Below are 24,140 nucleotides of genomic sequence, written 5' to 3'. Positions count from 1 at the left end.
ACACACACACACACACACACACACACACACAATCTTTTTAAAGCTAAAGTAATATCAATAATAGAAATGTAATTCACACCATCCTCCTCTCAAACCCAGCGTGAAAGCTGAGGCCTTTGTAAGAGCCACTCAGTCTCTACACGGCCTGCCTGTTTCTCTGTGTGGCTTCTGCTCCTTCCCGAATTCACTTAGGCCCGGTGTGGTGGTGTGACTAGGAATAGTCCCACATAAGCAAGCTCATCTGTTTGAATGCATGCTCATTAGGGAGTGGTGACTCTTGATGGGGCTTAGGAGGTGTGGCCTCGTTGAAGGAAGTGTGTGGCCTTGGTAGAGGAAGAGATATGTCACTGGAGGTGGGCCTTGAGGCCTCAAATGCTCAAGTCAGGCCCACCCAGTCTCCCTCTCCCCCTCCCCTCCCCTCCTCCCCTCCCCCTCTCCCCCTCCCCCTTCCTCTCCCTCCCTCCTGCCTGTGGCCTGTGGATCCACAGGCTACTTCTCTAGCACCATGTCTGCTTGCATGCCACATGCTTCCTACCCTGATGACAAAGGACTCTCTCTGCCTCTGAACTGTCAGTAAGCCCCAATGAAATGTTTATAAGAGTTGCTGTGGTCATGATGTCTCCTCATAGCAACAGAACATTGACTAAGACATCCAGTTTCTAGCTGGTTCTAGAGCAATCTACGTACCCATACCAGAGTCTTCACCCTGGCCGTTCCTACTGTTCAGAATCCTTACCGTAAACATATGCTTAGTCCAAATCCCTGACTTTGGCAGAAACACCTTCCAGATGAACTCTCTCCTAACCACGATAATATTACAATCTCCACCTATCTCTTGCTGGGTGTAACATTGTTTTTTGTTTTTTGTTTGTTTGTTTGTTTTTTTAATCTTATTTTTAATGATGGTTCTTAAATGCTTTAACCTCCCTTTTAGCCGACCACCCACCAGAGGTAGTGGGAAAGAAAGGATACGAGGGAAGTGGACCTGTTCAGAAAAGTTTTTTGATTAACTCCCATCTGTTGTCTGATAATCAGCCATTCAGTTCACAGGACAGCAGCAGCCGTAGTTCGATCCACTCACAAACACTCACAAGACAAACACTTTACGGGTACATCAATCGTCTAGGTCAGTAAAGTCAGGAGAGCAAACAAGAATCAGCAGCGGTGACAGAGACAGGCAGAGACAGGCAGAGACAGGCAGGCCTCAGCCTTAGTCAGCAGGAGAACCCAGGAACGCCAGAAGTTCTCGTCTGCGCATCTCTCAGGTAAGCGAAGCTCAGCGAAGACACATGACCTACACTAGGTGTTTTGTTTGTTTTATTTCTTCCATGATACATATCATGTTTAGCATAAATAGTAATTGATATTGTCATTAAGCTTTTTGGCCATTATCTATCTTCTCTGTGAGGGAAATAGGCTCTCTGAAAGCAAGGGTGTCTTTCTTTGTGCACTGATAAATCCAAAGTACTTAGAAGATGTTTCCCATGCATGAAACAAGTTTAGGTTGGATGTAAGACTTCATCTCACTGAAGAAATGTATCAAAGAATATTTATATGGAAATTCAGTTCATAACTTAAAAATTATAAATAAAAATAAAAATAACTCAAATATGATGGCACAGTAAATGAAATTAAAAGTTTTAGAACCAGGATCAATGACCCAAATATTGAAACTCTGAAATTCATATATTTTACTCTGAGGAGAGAGAAGTACTCAGGGGAGCAAAGTACACATGCTCGCCTTATGCATGCAGCCCTATTAAATGCAGGCGCCTGGGTTGTAAAGCCAAAGGATTGGAAGCAAGCTGTTCTGTTTGTCCAAGGGAAGACAGGACAGAAACCCAAAGGACAGCAAGGACCAGCAGCCTTTGGGCAGCACAAAGGACAGAAACAAAATAGATTCTTGGGGCATCTGGTACTAAAACAGATAATCCACACCCTTCAAGGTCATGATGTTGTCCCACAAAATACTGATTTATAGTGGGTGGCAACTGAGATACTGAGCATGTGGTAGTAAAAGAAAAATAATATTCCATACACTTTGGAAAAAGTCATAGTGAGATATCATTTAAGTGTTTCTACTAGAATCATTAAGTAATGCTAAATATTGATGACTTAGGAGATAAACTTTTTGAAATTAACTTCTGTATACTGTAACTAATGATTGTGAGTAACCACATTGTTAGGCCTTCAGCTACTCGTACGGATAAAATAATGTTATGCTCCAAAGGGGAGCACATTCTAATCAACTTTCACATTTTGGGTTCTCAGAACTCTATGTCTGAGGTTCTTATGATGTAGAACGAAGCATAGAAACTCTTACCTGGCTGAAATGCCTATAAAGGTGTGTCTAAGAGGACGCATCAGCCATGGGCCCAGGGTTACATCAACAGCATCCACGAAGTGAGACTTGGAAGGGCCACCAGACTCCCCCTGTGTCTTACCTTGATTGTCCTTGAGTTAAGGATTCCACATCTACAGGAATTCTTTATTAGAAATACAATTATTTCCAATAGAGATGGCACATTAAACTCAACACGTTAGCTCAGACTCCTCTGGACTCTAAACAAACAGATGCGGGATAGGCCTGTCCTGCCTTCCTCAGTCCACTTCCAGAGGTGGGTCACAGGGTGTCTGTAGAGATAATCTCTTGTGTACTCTATGGAAGCATCACCTGTCAATAAAAATCTGGTGGCCAATAAGCTGAGGCAGGATTAGTAGGTGGGACATCTGGCAGAGAGAGAGGAACTCTGGGATAGAGTCAGCCCCAGGAAGATTCCCACCCTCCACCTCAAGACTCAGAGGAAGTTGGACGTATGAAACTGAGGCGAGGTAACTAGCCTGTGGCAGACACTGAATAATATAAGTGGGATAAATAAGTTACAAGCTAATGGGAACAAGCTTGGCTTACGGCCGTGAGCATTGTAAATAAAAATAAGTGTCCGAGTCCTTACTCGGGAGCTGGGGCGGGCTCAGTAAACACACAAACAGTTATAAATGGTTTGCCATGTGAGGCTATTAGAATTCAGGCTCAGAGCCTGAGAAAAAGCCCTTGGTTACAGATGTCTGCTTTGTTTTTCTTAGTAGAGAGGTTGGTCAACAAGTGAGGTAGAAGACAGATGGAAATGTCAACTCAAGGCAGGAGGGGAGACTAGAAACAATCAATGAGGGACATCAGAGTACAGCAAACATTTGAAATGTCTCCTACAGGGCTCCTGGAATCCAGCCATGTGGAAAGATAATTGTGAAGGCTAAGACTGGACATAGGCTGCCATTCTGCCAACCATAGTATTTGTGGTGTCCCCGAGGGATATAAAAGGGAGAAAAAAAGCTCAATCTATATGAGCCATATGATTTCAGCCAATAAAAAATATATTTATAAAAAAATTAAACTGGGGGGGGGGGGGCTGGAGAGATGGCTCAGAGTAACTGCCTGCTCTTCCAGAGGCTGTGAGTTCAATTCCCAGCAACCACATTGTGGCTCGCAACAATCTATGATGAATTCTGATGCCCTCTTCTGGCATACAGGTATACATGCAGATAGGGCACTCATATACATAATAAATAAATAAATTTTAAAAATTAAGCTGGGTATGGTGATACATGCCTTTAATCCCAGCACTCAGAGGCAGAGGCAGGCAGATCTCTAAGTTTATATATATATAAACATATAAGTTTATTATCATATATATATATATATATATATATATATATATATATATATATATATGCTGTGCAGGTATGGCTGCCGTGTCACATCAGTAGGTTGCAGAGAGGAGAGAGGCTATGTCTATGCTCAGTGTTTTGACCTATGAACATCTGAATGATTAGCATTCCCTGAAAACCAGCAAGCCTGAGACAACTACCAGTCCAGCACCAGGATATCTAGACAAGGAGCTAGTCTGAGATGACCAACAGTCTGATGCTGCACAGTCCTTGATGGACTCCCAGGGTCGGGAGTGAGCTGGAGACAAGAAGAACCCTGCTAGGGACCATAGGTCCTGGGCAGGAGTGAGCCTGAGACAGATGACCCTCACATGGGGCCACTCAAGCGGGCCCAGAGGGGTAGCAAGCAAGAGACAACTGCCAGACTAGCACCAGGCGGTCTAGACAGGTAGCTAACCTGAGGTGACCACCAGTCATGCACAAGCAAGGCTTAACGTTCCTGAGACAACTCCAGGCACTCAGAGACCCCGGGTGCCACTCAGAGGAGCAAGTAAGTGATGGGGGAAATGGAAGAGAAAGAGAAACAGGAGGATGTGGGCCCAGTGAAGAGAGGTAGAACTGGACACTCAAGGGTAGTAAACCGGTGCTGACACCTGGAAGCACAGTAGGGTTCTGGCCTGTGCTGCCGCTGGGGCCCTGTCTGAGTCTGTGGCCCTGCAGCAGCAGGGTTGGTTCTGTTACCACCAAAGGCCAGGCAGATGTGTCCCATCTGGGCTGCCACCTGGGGGCACATGAATGTTTGAGAGCTGGGCAGAACTGTCCCCATCCCTCACCTGGGCATCCTAGGAGAGCTGGCCATGGGATTTGAGTACAAAAGAGTTTACCCCACCCTTAGCCAACTGGGGTACCTTAGAGCAGCCTGAAACATTGCAGGGGTTGCTGGTGAGCTGGCTTGAGGAAAGCTGGCCCAAACACTCATCGTCCCAGTGATGGTGCGGAAAAGGAAGAGACACTTCTCTCCCCCTCCCCCTCCCCCCTCCCCCCTCCCCCTCCCCCTTCCCACCTGTGGCAGGTGGGAGACCTGGCCCAGGGGTCATGAGAGCTGAGTGCTGTGCCTGACCCTCACCTTCTTCAGCAGTCAGGAGAGCGGGCCCTGCACCTTGCCTGGGCAGCACTGTAGAGCTGACCCTGGTGGTAGGGGTATAAGTGAGCTGGCCCCAAGGGTGTGAGCATGGGAAAGCCAGGGGGGCTGACCAGCTCAGAGAGCTCTCAGGCCCAGATCCAGGGTTTTGAATTGGCCCATCCTAACACCTACCCCATCTATAAACTGCTGGAGTGCACGAAGGGGCTGGTCCTACAGATCTAAAACTTAGGATCTCCATGACACGGGGCAACAACAGGAGATCCAAGAGAACCCACAGTGAGGTTCCAGCATTGACAAAGTAGCAGAAGCCAGAGGCCGAGTAGCAGACCAGCGAGTCATTGCAGTGAACGTGTATGAGTAAAAGAGTGTGGACCGAAGGGTGTACTGTGGGACACCTGTGACGGGCTACAGCTTCCACAGTGAGATTTTTTTCTCTCTGTTGCAGGGGAGGCTGCAGGGTAAAGGATGTGAGGGGAGGGGGAGGGGGAGGGGAGTGGGATTGGGTGCATGATGTGAGATTCACAAAGAACAAAAAAACAAAAAGTTTAAACAAACAAACAAACAACTTAATCACATAGGAAATGACCATCCTATAAGTGTTGGGGGATGTTTTTGTGCACTGTGTATTCAATAGCTGATTTCTGTACCAGGAGACCTGGTCACAGTCTGGACTTGATGCTGTCATTATTATGAAGCATTTCCTGATTCAGTATTTTGTAAAACATTGTTCTCCATGGTCTTCTAACTTATCAATAAAGAGCTGATAAGCCTCTCACTGGGCAAAAGAAGATTAGGTGGACATTGGTGAGGGAAAAAGACTCTGAGAGGGAAAGAGAGGGTCTCAGGTGGGCCAGGGGATCACCATGAGGACAGGACTGAGCAGGTGCCCAGGGGAATCCAAGGTAACAGGTAATGAATGCCACATGACTGCCCATGCCAGCAGAGTCAGCTTGGAATAGATCCCAGCTATAGTGCCTGGAGCTTATCAATAAATATAAAGGTCCCCATGTCATTATTTGGGAACAAGGGCAGGTTAGATAAGCCAGTACTTTTACATGTAGGTATTCTATAATGTTCATTTAAAGGTCATTAAATCACTGAGTCTGGGCTAAAATGTGGTAAAAATTAAATAAATAAATAAATAAATAAATAAATAAATAAATAAATACTCAGACCAAAGACACTGCAGGAAGTGCATTAAAATCTATGACCAGCTACCGCTGGTTGATAAGGTTTCAACAAATTCTTTATTGGGCCCCAATTAAAAGATAGTTTCAATTACAGACTGTAACTTTTCAAAGCCAATGGTTCCCCCCCCCCAAATTAGGGAAGGATAAGGATGTTATTACATGTTACATGGTAGTAATATGAGAAACAAAGTAGAGGAGAGAGGGGTTCAGTCCTGTGCCCTCCAGACTCCCAACCCAAGAAGGAGGAGGACGTGATGATAACTGTGCCACAGGTAAGCGTTTCCATGGCACCGCTGTCCCAGCTACACGTCTTATATCTAAAAACAAGGACTTTAAAAACTTTACAAAGTGTTCTTCTTCTATAATCCCCTGTCTGCCCATCTTTAATAGTTTCAGACCTCCTTTTAACTCCTTCTGGATTATTGCCTTGAGATAAACTCACATCAGGGAAGTCTCCCCTGAGTAATGACGTAAATAAACATTACACAGCTCGTGACGAAATCAGCCTTGCGGCTGCTGGTCCTAACCAAAAAGAAACAGATTTAAACACTACTTTTCTATTCGTAGGGGCATTTTGTGGTATAATTTGTCTGTGGCAGATTGAAAAGCAATAGTAGGTAAGCAAGTACCATAAAATCAAGTTCAGCTATACTGAAAAATATGAATAAAGCAAACCTCACTTTTAGGCAGTTGCTTCACATTCTGCCACTCTTCATTCTCTTCTCAATGATGTCTGTATGCATTCCCTAAGAATGATGATTAATATACTTATATATTTAACTTATTTTGATTTTATTATCTTTTAGGTAACCAAAACAACAGCTGAGTTAATTAGCCCCCACTTCTGAGTTCTACATACTTAACTGAGGCATGGCTTTCTGGCCCATTTCTCCTGAGGCTGGAACTTCTGATAAGAGCGACAAACCATTTATTAGTCCTCTAAACCCACAGGGGGTTAAAAATTAAATTTACTTTGACATCCAGGACCTGTTGAATGTTGAATTGTAAAACGTGCCTCAGAAGTTAAGATGGATATCCAACCACACATTGAAAAGGTAGGAAGCAAAGCGGTTGAGATAGCATCAGAGTCAACTGAGGGGGAGATAAGGTGTATTCGCAAGCTTATGATATTGTGCAGCTACAGCGGCTGCAGATGAGCGAGCGAGCGAGCACAGGGACACACACTCCATTCACACTGAGCCAGTGGGGTTCCCAGCCTGGAGGGGCTGGAAGATCTGTTTTATGCATAAAGCTGCCATCTGTGATGGCCCCTGTTGTAGCAAGAGAGGACTCTCTATCTGCGCTCTAATAAGCCGGACATTCACACGGGATTCCTGATGTAAAGTTTTTAAAGTGTTGTAGACAAAGAAAATGTAAAGTCGGGTCAGGAGCCAGATAATCCCAGCTCCACAACCTGGGCCATCAAATAACTTCGGGGAGGCTGGTGTAGGCAGGCAGTTACCCTAATACATCATAAAAGACTCTCTTCTCAAGTGGGCTTCAAGTTTTGACTAAGAAAGTAAAACATATTGCTGAGTCATGATGAGGAAACCATGATAAGACCCCAACACCACATACACACATACACACTCACACACACTCACACCACACCACACACATACACACACTCACACACACTCACACACACTCACACACCACACACTAACTCCACACCACACACTCACACACACACTCACACACCACACACACACACTCACACACACACTCACACCACACCACACCACACACACATACATACACACACACACCACACACACAGACACACACACACACACACACACACACGTTCTGAAGACGCCAGTGATAACGACAGGAAAAAAAATGTTCAAGCCAGCAAACAAATCCTTCAAACAGAAAACTGGCAGGATTTCCGGGCCATTTCCCTCTAGGACTCCAGCCTAAGTGGCTCTGCACCAGTGGCAGGCGCTGAGTTCACCGCTGATAAACACTAAGCCAGGTGAACACAAACCCGGAAGCCATCCTGAAAGAAGGGTGAGGACAGGGTTTGGCCTCCTGGCCGAACGACTTCAAGGCACACTCACACCCCCGCCTCTTCTGACCTGAATGATGCTCAGCGGCTCTCTAACAGCAGCTTTCTTTTTCCTGACAAAGGCTCTCTAACAGCAGCTTTCTTTTTCCTGACAAAGATAACTATTATATTGGAAAACTAACCAAGGGGCTAGGGTGCACTCCTATTACCCCAGCAATCAGGAGACTGAGATTGGGGATATGAATTCAAGTCCAAGGTTGGACTTCAGATCCTATTTAAAGTCATAAAGGGAAAAGACAGAAGAGAGGAGTGGGGAAAAGAAGGAAAGAGGGAGAAAGGCAAGGATTTAAAAACTAAAATGAATTGTTTATATTTTTATATCTTTAAAAAATGTTTTTTCTTTAATGTGTATTTTGCTTGCATGTATGTATGTATGTATGTAGATCATGTGTATGCCTGGTGGGTATGGAGGTCAAAAGAGAGCATCCAACTTCCCTAGAACTGGAGCTATGGGTGGTTTTGAGTCACAGTGTAGATGCCAGTAACCAAATCCAGGTCCTACAACTTAGTGTTCTATTGCTGTGAAGAGACACCATGGCCAAAGCAACTCTTATAAAAGGAAGCATTTAATTGGAGGCTTGCTTACAATTTTAGAGGGTTCATCCATGATCATCATGGCAGGTGAGAAACAGACAGGCATGAAGCCAGAGCAGTACCTAAGGACTTCACATCCTGATCAGATCAGCGGGCATCAGGCAGAAAGAGACTGGGCTCGACAGGGCTCTTGAAATCCCAGTGCCTACTCCCAGTAATACATCTTCTCCAATGAGACCACGCCTACTCCAACAAGGCCACACCAACTCCAACAAGGCCACACTTCCTAATCCTTCTCAGAGAGGTTCACTTGGGAACCAAACATTCAAACGCATGAGCCTATCGAGCCATTCTCACTCAAGCCATCACATCCTTTGTAAGATCAAAAAGTGCTATTGACCCCGGAGCCACCTCCCTAGTCTTATTTTTTTAATATACCTTTGAATAAATAGTATTTAAATGATAACCCAGGGCTGGCTAAATGGCTCAATAGGCAAAAGCACTTGTCACCAAGCCTGATGACCTGAGTCTAGTCCCCTGTGCCCACAAGGTAGGACAGAACTGATTCCCACCAGGTGTCCTCTGATCTCCACTCATGAGCTATGGCACACATACACACAGGTGTTCTCATGTGTACATGCACACACACACTATCACACAATAAATAAACAAGTGTAATTTTAAAAAGATAATCAAGAATTCTAAAAGCCTTCATTTATCCATTTTATAAAATTACTATCATCTGATACAGCAACAAAAGTAGTTAAAGTGTGGATATTTTTCCTTCAAAGTCAGATCTTGTCACCAAACCAAAGGATGTTACCATATTTATTCCACCCATACCTTCACCATGGGCAGCCATCCAGTTCTGCTCTCTAAAATGTCTCATCCACCCATTTGGGTACAGTCTGGATTTAAATTCAATTCAAGTAACTCACAGTTCATTCAAGGGTTTAAATGAAACATTACGTCAACAGAAAGACCTCTCTGGCCATCTGCTTTCAAATAATAACGCCTCTCCGTCTCCTCTCTTGTCTATGCTTTGTTGTCTGTCCGTCATTGTGTTTGTTGCTTCTGGGCACGGATGCTGGCACTTGTTTACGCTATGTCCCTGCTCTGTACAATCTTACCTGTAACCCTGTGGTACTTCTTACAGGTAACTTGTCCCTGTTCGCTACCACACTCCATGCCAGCTGGAAGAGGATCCAGCAGAGCATCAGGGGACTCAGTCATGTCCCGGAGGCTGACTGAGGAGTAGCTTCTCATCTGGTATTTCAATTCACAAGGTCAGGAGCTTTGTCGGTTGTATCACCGATGGGCATTCCACAAGAGCATCTGACGTACAGAGACCAGCGTGTATATAGTCAGACTGAATGAATGGATAAGTGGAGAGTGGGAAGGAAATCACAAGTTTGATCTTCTCCTACACCGCCTTTGGTCTGGGGAAGGTCGGAGCGAGCATGAGGCAGGGAGAAGAGGGCAAGCAGAGGGGTGAGAAAGAAATGGCAAGGGACACCAAAGACAGAGCTCTCCTACATCACAAATGTGTTAAAGAGCTGATGGAGACAGCATGCAAGATTCAACCACCCAAACTTCCTGTAGCATAGTCAATAAATAATTACGTAATAGCAGGAGAAATGGTATTCCCCAGGAAAGAACACACCAACTGATTATTCAATACCAAATGGTTAGCCCTGAAAGCATACATGAAAGTAACCTTATACAGACGTAGGAATATATACATATATGCCTATAATGACAGGTAGTGGGAAAAAAAAGAGGCTATAAGTTTGAAAGTGAGCCAGGAGGGGTATGTGGGAGGATTTGGAAGGAGGAAAGGGAAGGGGGAAATTTTATAATTATATTATAATCTCAAAACAAAATAAAAAATATTTTTAAAAGATCTCAAAATAAATAAATAATGAAACCAATAGATAGATAGATAGATAGATAGATAGATAGATAGATAGATAGATAGATAGTAGCCAGGGACTTCCTAGCAAAGAAGCAATTAGTACAGAAAAAAAGGCTTCCACATGGTTTGTCACAGGAGAACTGGCTCTATCCCTCACGAGAGATCTGGCACCTCATGGCTCTCCCAGTTGATGGCTTCTAGTGTGGATGCAGGCAGAGAAAGACTCATTACGCCATGGGAAGGGGGGCGGGCTGGTCACTAGGCATTTGACCCGTGCTCTAGTGAGTGAGACAACACAAAATGGACTTCTTTTAGTTGGGAGGGGGAGGGTTACAAGGAAGTGGGAGGTGGGGGCTGACATGGGAAGACTGAGAGGTGAGTGTAATCAGGGTGCATGATATGAAATTCCCAAGTAATCAATAAAATAAAAATGTCACCACAGAATTGAAAATGTTTGCAAACTATGTATCCGGCAAGAACCTAACATCCATAAGATATAAGACTTCATAAAACTCAATGGCAAAAGGGAAAAAAGAAAGCAAACAGAATGGACTAAAAATGCAAAGGGAACTGAGTAGACATTTTGCCAATGATGACACACCTCTAGCTATGTCTGTGAGGGTGTTTCCAGGGAGAATTAACCGAGGAGGGAAGATCTCCCTGAGCATGGGTTGTACTGCCTCATGATGGCGCTGGACCCAATAGAAAGGGGGAAAGCTGCCAGCATTTGTCTCTCTTTGCTTCGTGACTGAGGATGCAATCTCACCAGCTATCTTGCAGCCCTGCCACATGGACTTAAGCTCTTAACTGAGAGCCAAAATAATTCTTCTCCCATGCATTGCTTTTTCTCAGGTATTTGGTCACAGAAACTAAAACAATCCCAGAGGGTGACAAGAGGGTAACTCAGAAGTGCTATGCCAATACATCTGATAACTTAGATGAAATGAGTGAACCCCTGAAATATGACCAGAAGAAACAAAAATCCGAGTAGTCCTTTATCTATTAAAAAACATTAAATCTGTCATTAAAAGCCTTTCTACAGACTAGGCGTTGGTGGCTTACACAGTTAATCCCAGCACTTGGGAGGTAGAGACAAGCAGATCTCTATGGATTCAAGACTCGTTTGGTCTACAAGGGGAGTCCAAGACAGTCAGGGCTATTACACAGAGAAACTCTGGCTCAGAAAAAAAAACAAAACAAAACAAAAAAACACCTGAACCAAATGATACATATTTTTTAAGCATCAATCTTTGACCATTTCTTTTAAAATTAGAGGGGAAATCAAGAATAAAATAGAAGGAAACTGAGAAGCCATAAGAGTCATGATACTAAAACAATAAAAGAAATATTACATTACAAAGCCACCAGCTTACATCCCTCAACCATAGATATGAAAACAGCACTCAGACAATATTACATAGTTGAATAAACCAAAATATCAAGATGATAATATAACGTGACAAAGTAGAATTTCAAATAGGAAAGGTTGGTTTATCATCAAAACTCAGCCAGGTGTGGTGGTTCAATGTGTGATCCCGGTACTCAGGAGGCTGAGGCAGGAGGATGACTGTGGCCTGGAAGCAGCCTGATGTTCCAGGACAGCCTGGACAGAGAGGCAGAGAGATTGTGTTTGGAGGAGGAGGAAAGGAGAGAGGGGAGGAGGAAGAGGAAAAGGAGGAGAAAATCACTCAAATTAAATGCTTTACATTCCAGGGAAAACAAAAAACAAAGGGTTTTGGGAAAGAGAAACAAAAATTCACATGACCATCTTAATTTAAGAAGATTGGATTTACTTTTAAAATAAAAGCAAGCAGAGGAAAGGAAGTGGGGGAGGGAGGAGACACACTTAAAAATTCCATGGCAAAACGTAAGTCTTTCCTGTAAAAGAAGAACTCAAGGATGCTTGTCCACCTTCGACTCTCTCCTTAAACCTTGTCCTGGAAATCCTAGCTAGTGAAGTTAGGCAAGAAAAATAAGAAAAGGCGAAAATAAAACAAATAAGCAAAGCTACATTCTTTATAGACATGATGGTCTCTTAAAACAGCTAAACAGCAACCACCAGAACTCATCAGCTTGGGGGGGAAAATGTATCTTTAATCAAATCAAACAGGATATCTGAACCTATACACTATGCCCCCCCCCAACTTTTGGCACCTGTACTATACCTTCACAATTTAGAGGTAACCATTCTCAACACAGCTGTCCATCGTAAGTATCAGTAGCTTTATTCAAAAATTCAAGAACAGAGGTTCAGGAAACTTAATAGCTTGAGTCACACTGCTAGGGAATGGGGCTGATGGAATTTGATTCCAGATCTGGTTAATTCTCAAACAAAGCTGATCTGACGATGTAACATTTCCAACTTGGGGGCTGGAAATGATGAGGGACCCGAGGGTAAGGCCCTGAAAGATAACAGGAGAATACAATGGCAAAGGAAAGAATTGGAGACTGTTTAGATGTCCATACGGACAGAGATAGCTTCAAGGATCTGAAAATGCAGAATCGTGATGCTATTACTAAAACAGAAAAGAGTGAGAACCTGAGGGGATTAGGGGCTGAGAAAGGCAAAAACTTTGACAGGCACCAGCTTGTTAGATTCCAGGTAGTTTTGACAGCCAATGGCAGACAGTCTAACAACGAGGAGTCATTTCTAGGAATAATGTGTCATTTTCTTCATAAGACAGAAAATCTTAAGATACACAGTAGCTGAGCAAAATCAGGACTGGGCCTTGGGTTTCCCTTGGTCTCCCCTTTTGAGTTACAAGATGGCTGCCCCCCAGGCCTTCTAGACAGCCTATATACCAATATCTCCATTGTCTATCATGAAAGCAAAAGCCATCTTAGAATCTCTCAGCACCCTTCTTTCACTTTGTCACTGTGGCGGACACCTGGACTGAAGGAAGAGACTGGAAGAGAACTGGCTGGTTTTCTTTTCTCTCCAGCTTCTGTGGCAGTGGAGGGCAAAGGCAGTGTACCTGCAAAACGTCAGTGGGCCATCACAAAGGAACTGCCCCAGGCAGAGACAAATGCACCTGCTCTGGGTCATGTACCTGGGGCACAAAAGGCAAGTAATCTTCAAGGAACAGGAGACATGGAAGCAAGGGCATGCGTGAAGAGGAGAAAGAGGACCACACAGGTTTTGCTTTTCTGCAGGAGACCCACGTGATTCACAGAAAGGCAGCTGAGTCAACACGGCCCTGCTGGAGACTGCTGCTGTCACCCGGGCCAGTCTGCTGTTTTCCTTGGGGTGTACAGCTGCTTCCCTATCTGCCATCCACCCAGTTATTTCCATCTTCTTCCTCCACCACCAGAGGCTTCTTCCACCAGAACCTCCCTGAGCCTTCATTCTCTGGGAGGAAAAAAAAAAAAAAAAAAGCATAGAACGGCAGCTCTCTTCCCTGCCTCTCTTGAGGATGTAGCTTTAAATCTGCCAGAAGCAAAACTAGTCAGCTATGCCTTGGAGGGGTGGTATGGGAGGTTAACCTCTGCTAAGGAAGGGTTATGAAAGCTTATAAACCCAAGGGAGCTCACACAAAAGGCAACGTTAGTCTAGCCATCACTGGAAGGGTCAAAAAAACCACCTAGGGAAACTCAAAGAAGACATTTTCCCTTTTAGGTACCACTTTTCTATGGAAAATTCAGTCTCCCAGGCTCAGGGCAAGGGACAGACAGCAGGCACAAGGGTTTGCTGGGTCAGCCGCACCTCTTATAGGCTCTTCTAGGTCCTTGGGCATACCAACTCCCATGTCCCCTCTCGAGGGCGTCAGGGCTGGTCATGCTTTTCTTCCTTAAAAATCTTCTGCGAATAACACTGACCCTGATTAGATACCAGACCGTGACTGTATACGTGTGCCACATGAACACAGCATGTGTTCCCATGGTCTCGAGGTCCCAGTGAGCAGTCCCTGAAGAAGCTGCACACAGAGAGATGTCAGACATTAGATTTGGAAATGATATATTGTTTAGGTCACAGAAAGAGGTCCACAGATACCATGTGCCTTTTGGTGGAACACCTCGACTCTTCTGTTGAAGCTCTCACCAAACTATCAATCTCTAACCCAGAGCTAGACTCTGATCAAGCCCTAAGCCCGAATGCCCACTTCAGGGGACACAGATGCAAAGGGACATGTCACTAAAAAACACCACAGGGAAACAATTGAAACTCAGACGCAAACAAGCCCCCAGGTCCAAGAAATATGGAGAGAAATTCACATATTAAAAACATATCTGAACTAAACGTAAATAATTTGCATGGTGACACAAAGTGGAAAAATGAAAGTTTTGAAATAAACAAGAAACTTTGAATATTTGAATATATTTAGGAACTCGTATCAGACTTTTTAATGTATAGTAATGGCATTCATTTCTTTATAAAGACTCCTTACCTTTCTGAGAGATCTACTGAAATGCTTGCAGATTAAATACTACATGTGGGAATTGCTTCAAAATAACCCAGGGGTAGGGCACTGCTGGGAATTTCAATGGGTAAAATACTGCACACAAGTCTGATTATCTCCATCCAGCACCCACATAAATAAGCAGGATTAGGTAGCATGCATCTGTAATCCCAGAACCCTTGTAGCAAGATGGGAGCCAGGGACAGAAGAATGGCCCAGAAGATCTGGGGTCAGCTAGCATGTTGTACACTGTGTGACAGAGGAAAGGGTGACTTGTTTACACACAATGAAAGGTGAGAAATAATTCCTGAATGTTCCTGAGATCAACACCCACACACTGCAGCGTCTGCACACCTGCATGCACACATACCATACACACACAACTAAATAAGTAAATAACTAAATGATGATAGATATGTAGATAGATAGATAGTAGATAGATTAGATAGATAGATAGATAGATAGATAGATAGATAGATAGATAGATAGATAGATAGATAGATAGAGCCAGAGGAGAGTGAATGGACAGAAAAGTAAGATAGGACTATCAATGAGCTAATGATTCTTGGTGGGGGAGGGGTAGAGTAAGAAAATCTTACTATTCTGTGTATTTAGAAATTTTCCACAGTAAAAATAGAATTTTTTTAAGCGGTTGGTTAAAATAGTCATGAAATATCTTCCGATCTCCACTCCAAAGCCAGAATTCGCATCATCCAGGAACCAGAAGGAGCAGCAGGAGCAGATGTAGACATGACGAACCCATCACCTGCACCCTTGTCAGAGAGTGGCAGAGGCCACCTGGGCCCAGAGGAGATAGTGTATGTGGCCATGTCACCCTAGCCCTGTGAGCACCTTCTACACTGAGGGCACTGGGCAGGTGCTGGAGATAAAGGGATGAATACATGCAGTGACTAATGTCGAGGGATGGGAAATGAGAAGCAAGCAGGCAGTTACCACCGCGGCGTCTGACTTGTCTTATTACAGTGGACAAAGTGTGCCCTGGGAGCTCTTGCGGTAGTCATCTAACTAGAAGTCGGGACAGCAAAGCTGTCCTCAAGTATCCCCCAGAATTACCTTGTGATTAGAATTCATTTCCCAGCTCTGAGGCTCTGGGGAAAGAATACACTCCGCAGGCTGGAGATGTGAGCCTCCCGCCCTCCTGGCAGCCTAGCTTCTCATTGGAAATTGGAGAGATGTGCTTCTGCTTAACTGGATTCCCCGCTCAGCTGGCCTCTGGCGCAACTGTATTAGCCAAAGGATGAGCGTGTCCTCTTGTCCCATGGTACAGATTTAACATCAAATTAATGATCTGGCTAGACTCTAAGGTTTCAAAAGTCTGATGTCGGTGCCACCTTCCCTAAAACATGAAGGAATTCTCAATGTGCTGGAGGGGATGCGAGGCTAGCCCTGAGCCCTGGAGAGAGTCTCAGTGGACAGCCATCCCTGGGGTCCTGCCTGGTTGACACCAGCCTCCTCCAGAGCCAGAGTTCCCCTCTGTGTGCCTCTTTGATCTTCTCCATCCCTCCAGAGTGAGACTGTATCTGGTGCTTCTTTGGTTTCTGAGTCATCTTCTCACACCATGTGTCCTACAAAGTATTTTGGTTTTAGCAAACGTGCTCCTTGATTTCCTTCGATCCCATTCAACCACATCAAAATAGCTAACATACCATCTATACGAGGCTATGTCACATGCACAGGAACTGTCAACAAAAATCTGTGTGTGTGCGTGCATGTGTATGTATGTGTATGTGTGTGTAAACACATGTGTGTGCATGTGTATATGTGTGTATATGTGTATACGTGTGTATGTGTGTGTGCACACACGTGTGTGTGCCTAAAGGAAACACAAATTAAAAAACAAAAACAAAAGAAGACAACCTTAGTTGCCTTTAAAAGATGGCAGTCTTCGTTATATACCCCATCATCCTTGTCTTTATCTTCTGCTTCTGTGTCAGCCTGTGAGACAACTGTCTTCAAGTAAATTAATCAACTGCCTCACAGAACCCCAAACTAAAGGAAGGACACAGCAAACTTTTTACCAAGAGAAGACAGTTCCTGTCACCTAAGGAGTTTCCCCATCTCTCCCTGGGGAGAGCCTCTCATGGAGAGCAAGTGATGACAACGCCTCCTGCGAGGGTTCATACCACAGACACTTAGCTCTGAGCTACAAGCCTCCTTGCAGCCATTCAGCTTTACCACTTCGGAGTGACAGCAGCCACAGACAGCGTGTAACCAGGTAAGTCCGTCCTGTAACCGAGTAGGGACGGCTGTGTTCCAATGAAACTGTTGATGCACGTTGAAATTTGAATTCACATAAACTTGATGGATCATGAAATATTACTCTTTTTATTTATTTTCCAACCGACTCAGGGATTTTAGAGCCATTCTCGGGGCATTTACAGGCTATGGTTTGCTGATTCTGGCTCGACTGTAATTGAAGCAGACAATGATTCACAAAACTTGGTGATGCCCCTTACCCACCACACAAGTGATCAACTAGAAACAGTTCTTAAATCCACAGAAGTCAACTTAAAACCTTTCATTAAAATTAAAGGTCATCACATTTTTTAAAGGGCCATCTTACTATTTTAAATCCCCCAAAAGTAGGAATTTATGTAACTCCACGTTTATCTAATCATCTCAGCTCAAGGAACAATCTATGTGAGATCCATAAGCAAGCAGTAAACTTGCTTTGCTCCCCAGTGGGTGCATTAAGACTTTTCTCGGTGTTGGTTTATACATCCTAATGTCTGATGCCATCCTGATTTTTTTTTTGGTGAGTATTTTTAGACAACACTTCAGTCCACCACAACCCATGACCATAAGTCACTGACACATAGGACACTTTGCATTTTCTCTCTTCAACATAATCTACACAGCCACATCCCTTGGACCTCCTTCTTGACATGTTAAGTTTGGAGTGTTCTGTCCCAACCAGGGTTTTTGTGAGCGTGCCAACCACACACTTCCCAGGCTCTGTTCTCTTCTTCATTTGTTTCACTTCAATTTTCCTTCTGTGTGTCTTTGCTCAGGGAGTCCTTTCTATTTCCACTTTCTTTTCCTTTCTCAAAGTTTAGTTGTAGGGACTGGAGAGATGGCTCAGAAGTTAAGAGCACAGGCTGCTCTTCTAGAGGTCCTGAGTTCAATTCCCAGCAACCACATGGTGGCTCACAACCATCTGTAATGAGATCTGGTATCCTCTTCTAGAGTGCAGGCACACATACAGGGAGAACATTATATACATAATAAGTAAATGAATCTTTTTTAAAAAAAAAGTTTGGTTGTATGTGTACATGTGTGCATGCATGTGTGTGTGTGTATTATACATGTAGATGTACATGCATGTAGAAATCAGAAGTCAATGCTGGGTGTCTTCCTTGACCACTCACAGCCCTATTTATAAGACAGGGTACTGGGTTGAATGTGGAGCTTATCAACTTGGCTAGACTGGCTGGTCACTGAGCTCCTGTCTATGCCACCCCCTCCCCATTGCTGGGTGTGCAGATGTTTGCTACAGTGCCAGGCTTTCTGCACAGATGCTGGCAACTCAGGTGTCTGTACGGCAGACATTCTACTGACTGTGCTAGGTCCACGACTCTCTTCTTTATTTCCAATCTCTAGGCTCTTCTTTGTTCAGACTCCTGGTCACTGGGCTCATACATACGTTGGAACGACCTTCCTCGGCTAACCTTACTATATGGTCTCAGCATCATAGTCCCAAACACCACTTCACTGTATTGGTCCTTCTTGTGCATACTTGGAAATGCCCGTAATAAAAGACTTAGAAAATAGAACGTCCCTTCCTGTAGTCTAGATTTGGTCACAACAGGAATTCGAGGTGGGGAGGAAAGGCAAGTCTCTTGCTGTGTCTGTGAGCCTTTGCCCAAGCTGCTCCTCTGCCTGGCCTGACCTTCTTATTCTCTATCTTTGATAGAATAACTCTCAGCCTCTTGCGCCCAGGCCTGATTCTGCATTTCCAAAGCACTTTACACATCCTCATTGAGGCATTTATCACTGGACTGCAGTTACAGTTACCTAGCTACCCCACTACCACACCCTCAGCCCCTCCCAGCCCAGAAGCAGCTCTCATTTGTTACACCCCGATGCCCACCACAGAGCCAGGAACAGAAGGCAGCACCGGGAGTTCCCCAGACAGTTCCCATCCTCACTCCCAGCCTTCATTCTCTCTTTTAAAAATTTAACAGACTACATTTAAAATCGCAACTTCAAAATAGGCCTCTCCTACTGGCTTGCCATGAAACAGCCCCCTCCTAAATGGCTCTTCTGAAGGAATTCTGGGATTGAGGCCACAGAATAGACAAGAAGGTCTTCACTCTGAGGAAATAAAACACATACAGGGTACTTCCTAGCTTCCAAAGCACTAGGAAGCTTTTTCCTCCCTTCTGCTGGGGGTGAGCCAGGGACACTCAGTTTTCAAGCTCAGGAAGTACAAGCTCGGAACTGGTGGGAGCTCTGAGCCTAAAAATCGGCAGCTTATCGATCTGTCCACTCACCTGCAGTTCTGCCACGTGAGGCTCAGGAAGAAGAGGGCCTTTCGTGGTGTTTGTTTATTTGTTTGTTTTTGTGTTTGTTTACTTTGTTTTGTTTTTGTTCGTTTGTTTTGGGTTTTGTTTTTATGTGTTTTTGTGGGTTTTTTTTTTTGTTTTGTTTCATTTTTGGGTTTTGGCCCATTATGAATAGTGGCATGAAACTGTGGCACCATGTTCTAGAAATCCATTCCGAATACAACCAGGCAGGCAGAAGCACAGGGACAGACATCCTATCCACTCCACTCACACCACTGCTGCTCCATGACTTTGCCCTAAGTACTCACTGACGAAAGGATCTCCAATGAATTACTGACTGTTTGCTGTGCAGTTCTGCAAAGCGAAGTATGTTGCTTACTACCCAAAATTATCACTCACGAGAAAGCACTATTTATAGGTTAAGTGTAAGCTCCTGATTATCTCTTGTTTTATAATTCACTTTTCCTAAAGTATTAAATTTAGATTACTGATCACATTAGCAAGCTCTCGTTTTAAATATGCCTTTAATTCCTCCACAGAATTCTGTAAGACTTAACCATCTCTTCAATTGTCTTACTGTTTACTGCATATAATTTCTCTAATATTAGAACATACCATTTTAGTCAGAAATGGGGCAATGCCTGCCAAAAATATTCTTGCTACTGTGTAGTAACTAAAAGTCAAGATTGTTTATCACATTAAGTTATTCAAATGAGTTACATTTAGCTCTTTTCAGTTAGTTAATATCTTTCCATTAAAGGCCTACAATAGTAGAATGGGCACTCTTCAGATCCTCAAGTTTGATGTGATCACAAATCTGTTCATTGAAAATTTTTTCAATATGGCAGAGCACAAAATAATTCCCACAAATGCAAATTCGGATATCATGAAGATTGCTGAAAGATATGAATCATTGGCCTTCGGCACCAAACTCTGGGATTCAGAGGCAGTTCACTCTGCAAGTCATTTTGCTTGTTTCTTTCAAAGTTCAGATGTATCACCTTCCTCCTTAGGGTAATAAACTATAATTGCTAACATACTGTGTAATGTTTACTGTTAAATTTGCAATCTGGACAAACAGAAAATTACACTGACAGAGCCGAGAAACAACTGCAGTGTGTTGTCACCCACGGCACCTTCATCAGAGGCTGGCCAGAGTCAGCACTCTCTGCGGTTAAAATGTCTCTTTAGAGTGAGGGTCTTTTCTGCAGAAGATTAAGGCGCCTCCCCGGTGACCTTCCTAACACAGACCTTGAGAGAGCGCCCCGCAGGAAGAGGGCTGTGAATTTCAGCAAGGGACTTGACAGCTCCACTGAGTCCCTAACACTTGGTTTTCCCCGAAGCAAAAAAAGGTGACTGCACCTGCATGAATACCCCCCTTCTCCCCGCCCCTCCTGGAAACTTAAATGACATTCCCCGAGGGTCTGGACAGCCTGAAGTCCACATGCATATACCCTCCCAGGTCTTAATGCCCATTGGAAACCACCCACCCACCCACGAGTGGAGCGTGGAGTCGCAGCGGGGCGGAAGGGGACCAGGGCAGGCTGGCACCTTATCCCCCACGGCGCCGCATTCTGTTCCCGGCATGTGGAATGCTCTCCCGCAGGTGGCACCCCACGAATGGCACCCCGCGACCCAGATCCTACACCCCACCCCATGTACCTTTTATCTAGGCAGGCGATCCACTCGGCTGAGGACTGAGAGTGTGCAGCGTGCGCAGCGACCATGTTGGGCAGCAGCGCGCGGTGGCCCCGGGCCGCGGCCACCTCCCGCGCGCCTCCCGGCGGGCTCCCGCGGCCTGCGGGGCGGGGACCGAGGGGCGGGCCAGGCGCGAGGCCCGCGCTGCACTGCGGCGCCCGCGTGGGAGTCCCGCCGCCCCGCCCGCCCGCCAGGAGCGGCGACCCCACGACACCTGCGGCAGGTGCCCCGCTCCGCCGGGCCCGCGTCTACCCTCACCTCGGGGGAGGGGAGAGGGGGGAGTTCTGCTGCCGATGCCACCCGGGTGCGCGTGGGGAGGGGATGTCAGACTCTATATATTTTTCGTACAGCAAATGCCACTAAAATGGCTGCTGCCTCTCCGTTTCCTTAGAAACCCATTAGTCCTCCTCGGTGGCTGTCAAAACTTGCTAGCTGATCCCGGCTCACCTTTACAGTCTCCTGTCTAAATTGGGATGAGAGAGGGCAGCGCTGGGAAGGCTTGCGATGAGGTGGGGGTGGGGGACACCATGGTCTCTTGATGTGGACCCCAAAGGGTAAATGATTCTGAAGGTTGAGGGGCGTTGGGGGCTGGGAAAAACAGAGACAGTCTGAAGCAGAAGGACCAGGAGACCAGAGGATAAAAAGGGGGTGCAAACTGAAGTCACTGGCCTTGAACCTCGGACTTGCTTGGACTCCATGTCCCAACCACGACAAAAAGAAACAAGTAAGAATGGGATATCCCTGAGACCCATACAGAACTAGGGTTTCAGGTCTGGAAGCCAAGTTCCTGGGCACTCCGTGAACTTGGGTGTTAGTCTCTTCTATTCCACGGCCTTCCTCTTTCCAGCCAGGCCCAGAGCTGAGGGTGGCCACGGCTGCCTGTCTCCTGTAGGTGTTCACTGTAAGTGTTATGCCTAGAAGTCGTTCAGTTATACTCTGAAAAAAAGAAAATTTACAAGGACTGTTGTTCAGGAATTTGGGGACAAGTTAAATCTGCTGGACTCCTATCAAGCGCTGTTTTGATATTTGTGACATACACTTAGGCATAGGCATGGGTGGACCAGAACAGGGCTTTACCCTCTTTGTTCATTGCTACTGTCCCTACACTCCCCGGCCATTGGGGGCAGGGGGCCGATACAGGGAACCTGGGGAGCAGGAAAGAGCCTGTGCCTTCTGGCATGCTTTGATTCTCCTACAACAACCTTGACATTAAATCTCTCCAGAAAAATTTTCCATTTCCCCATGTTCAATAGACAGGATCTGGTTTCAGACCCACAACCGAGTGTTTTCAGCAGAAACTCCCTGTTCTGGGCTTGTCCCTCAGCTGAGCTTCATTCTGTTAATCTCTATTATTTACCATAAATATCTCTTAACATATTATACCACATTAAGACTTCCAAAGGTGTCATCTTATAGGGGTGTGAAGGAGATGCGTCTTCTAAATGTTTTTGTTTATAAAGGTATCGGAGCTACTGGGACATCTCAAGGTTACTGAACGCTTGCTCCAAATGCCTCAGAGGACACTTAGAGGTGAGGAGCCAGAGGAAAAAAAGACAACATATCACCTGGCATCACACTGAGGCTCAAGGTGGCATGGGAGGCCACAAAGCTAAGCATATTAGTTATTTATTAAATCCACTAGGTGTTAGGCAGTGGGCAACATTCTTTATGTGCGTTCTCATTTAGTCTGCAGAGGCAGGGACAGAGGGATGAGACTCCTCAAAGGACACTAAAGAAAAATGGAACAAAATAGTGCAAATTCTATTTTGAGGGAGACTATTAACTGGCAAAGGAGGACACTTGGGGGCTGCTTGTCATGGGTAAGGTCTCCAAAAAGTCTCCCACATATGCAAAGCATTTTAAGTTCTGTCTCATAAAGTGCAAGGCCTTTGTTTGTTATGTGGGGGGGGGGCGCTGACTTGCCTCTAAGGACAAGCAGAATTATTTAAATGCTATCTAGAAGGAGCACCAACAATGATCAGCTCCATGACTCCATGCACCCCTGGAGGTAGGCATCAGTGAGTCACCAGGACAGGGAGGACCACAAAGGACCCAGGGCCCAGAGCCATCTCCCTTCCCTTGAACTGGAGCTGGGTAAATTCAAAGTAGTAGTTCTGTCATTTCTGTCAACAGAATGAGAATAAAAGGTCTGCCCAAAATGACTTCCTGAGTGATAAGAACTAGGTGGTTACAGATTGTTATTCAAATATAAGAATGGGGGAACATCTCAGGAATTGAGAGATGTGGGGGAATCCCCCTAGTTACAGTCGTAATTACTAATGATATACAGGTTATGCTCATGGTCCCAAAGGGTTTTGACTGTTATCAAGAACTATAAACATAAAGAAAAATACACTGCTGATTATTGTTGCTAAGAGGGGAAAAGTCAGGCAAAAAAAAATACTCTTCGGTGATTCTTTTTGTTTAATTCTTTCTCATATTTATTTATTTTACTTTGTATGTATGGGTGTTGCCTACATTATATATAAGTATGTCACATGCGTGCCTGGTCCCGATGAAGGTCAGGCAGAGTTGTCAGACCCCCTGGAGCTGGAGTTACAGATGATTGTGAGCTGCCCTGTGGGTCCTGGGAACCACAGGTCCTCTGCTAGAGCTGCAAAGGCACTAAACCATCTCTCCAACCCCTCTTTTAAAGGACATAGAATAACACCAGACTAAAAAAAGACCATACATGATGTATTTTTATTTTGGAAAATGTCTAGAGAAGATAAATTTATAAAGATAGAAGGTGGATTGGGCACTGGTGAGAGCTGGGCGGTGGGCTCAGAAAGAGGCTATCAGGAACTCAAGAAATGACTTAAAATTGCTTGTAGTGAGGAATGCACATGTCATAGAAATCCCAGAATCCCTGAACAATATGTTTAAAATGACTGAAGCTATAGCGTGCAAATGACATCATAATAAAAAAAAAAAACTGTTTAAAAGAAACAGTAAACCCATCTACTGTGAGGCTGGAAGGGAAGCCCACACTAGTTAGG

General features: G+C 44.9%; 1 protein-coding gene and 1 pseudogene across 2 annotated transcripts in view; one reads left to right on the top strand and one right to left on the bottom strand.

Moving 5' to 3' along the window:
* Positions 1-21,236, bottom strand: part of Rapgef4 (Rap guanine nucleotide exchange factor 4) — a 290,360-nt gene extending 269,124 nt beyond the window's left edge. For both annotated transcript variants that reach the window (XM_021194039.1, XM_021194040.1), the window contains exon 1: positions 21,106-21,236. In XM_021194039.1, the coding sequence (XP_021049698.1) occupies positions 21,106-21,170 (65 nt within the window). In that variant the 5' untranslated portion in view covers positions 21,171-21,236. The remainder of the gene's footprint in view (positions 1-21,105) is intronic.
* On the top strand, positions 3,731-3,843 carry LOC115063746 (annotated as a pseudogene).
* Positions 21,237-24,140: the final 2,904 nt, after the last annotated feature.

This window comes from Mus pahari, chromosome 3 (assembly GCF_900095145.1).
Source record: "Mus pahari chromosome 3, PAHARI_EIJ_v1.1, whole genome shotgun sequence".
NCBI classification, from domain to species: Eukaryota; Metazoa; Chordata; class Mammalia; order Rodentia; family Muridae; genus Mus; species Mus pahari.
Note: the sequence above shows the minus strand (reverse complement) of the source record. Positions and strands in the feature narration are given on the sequence as shown.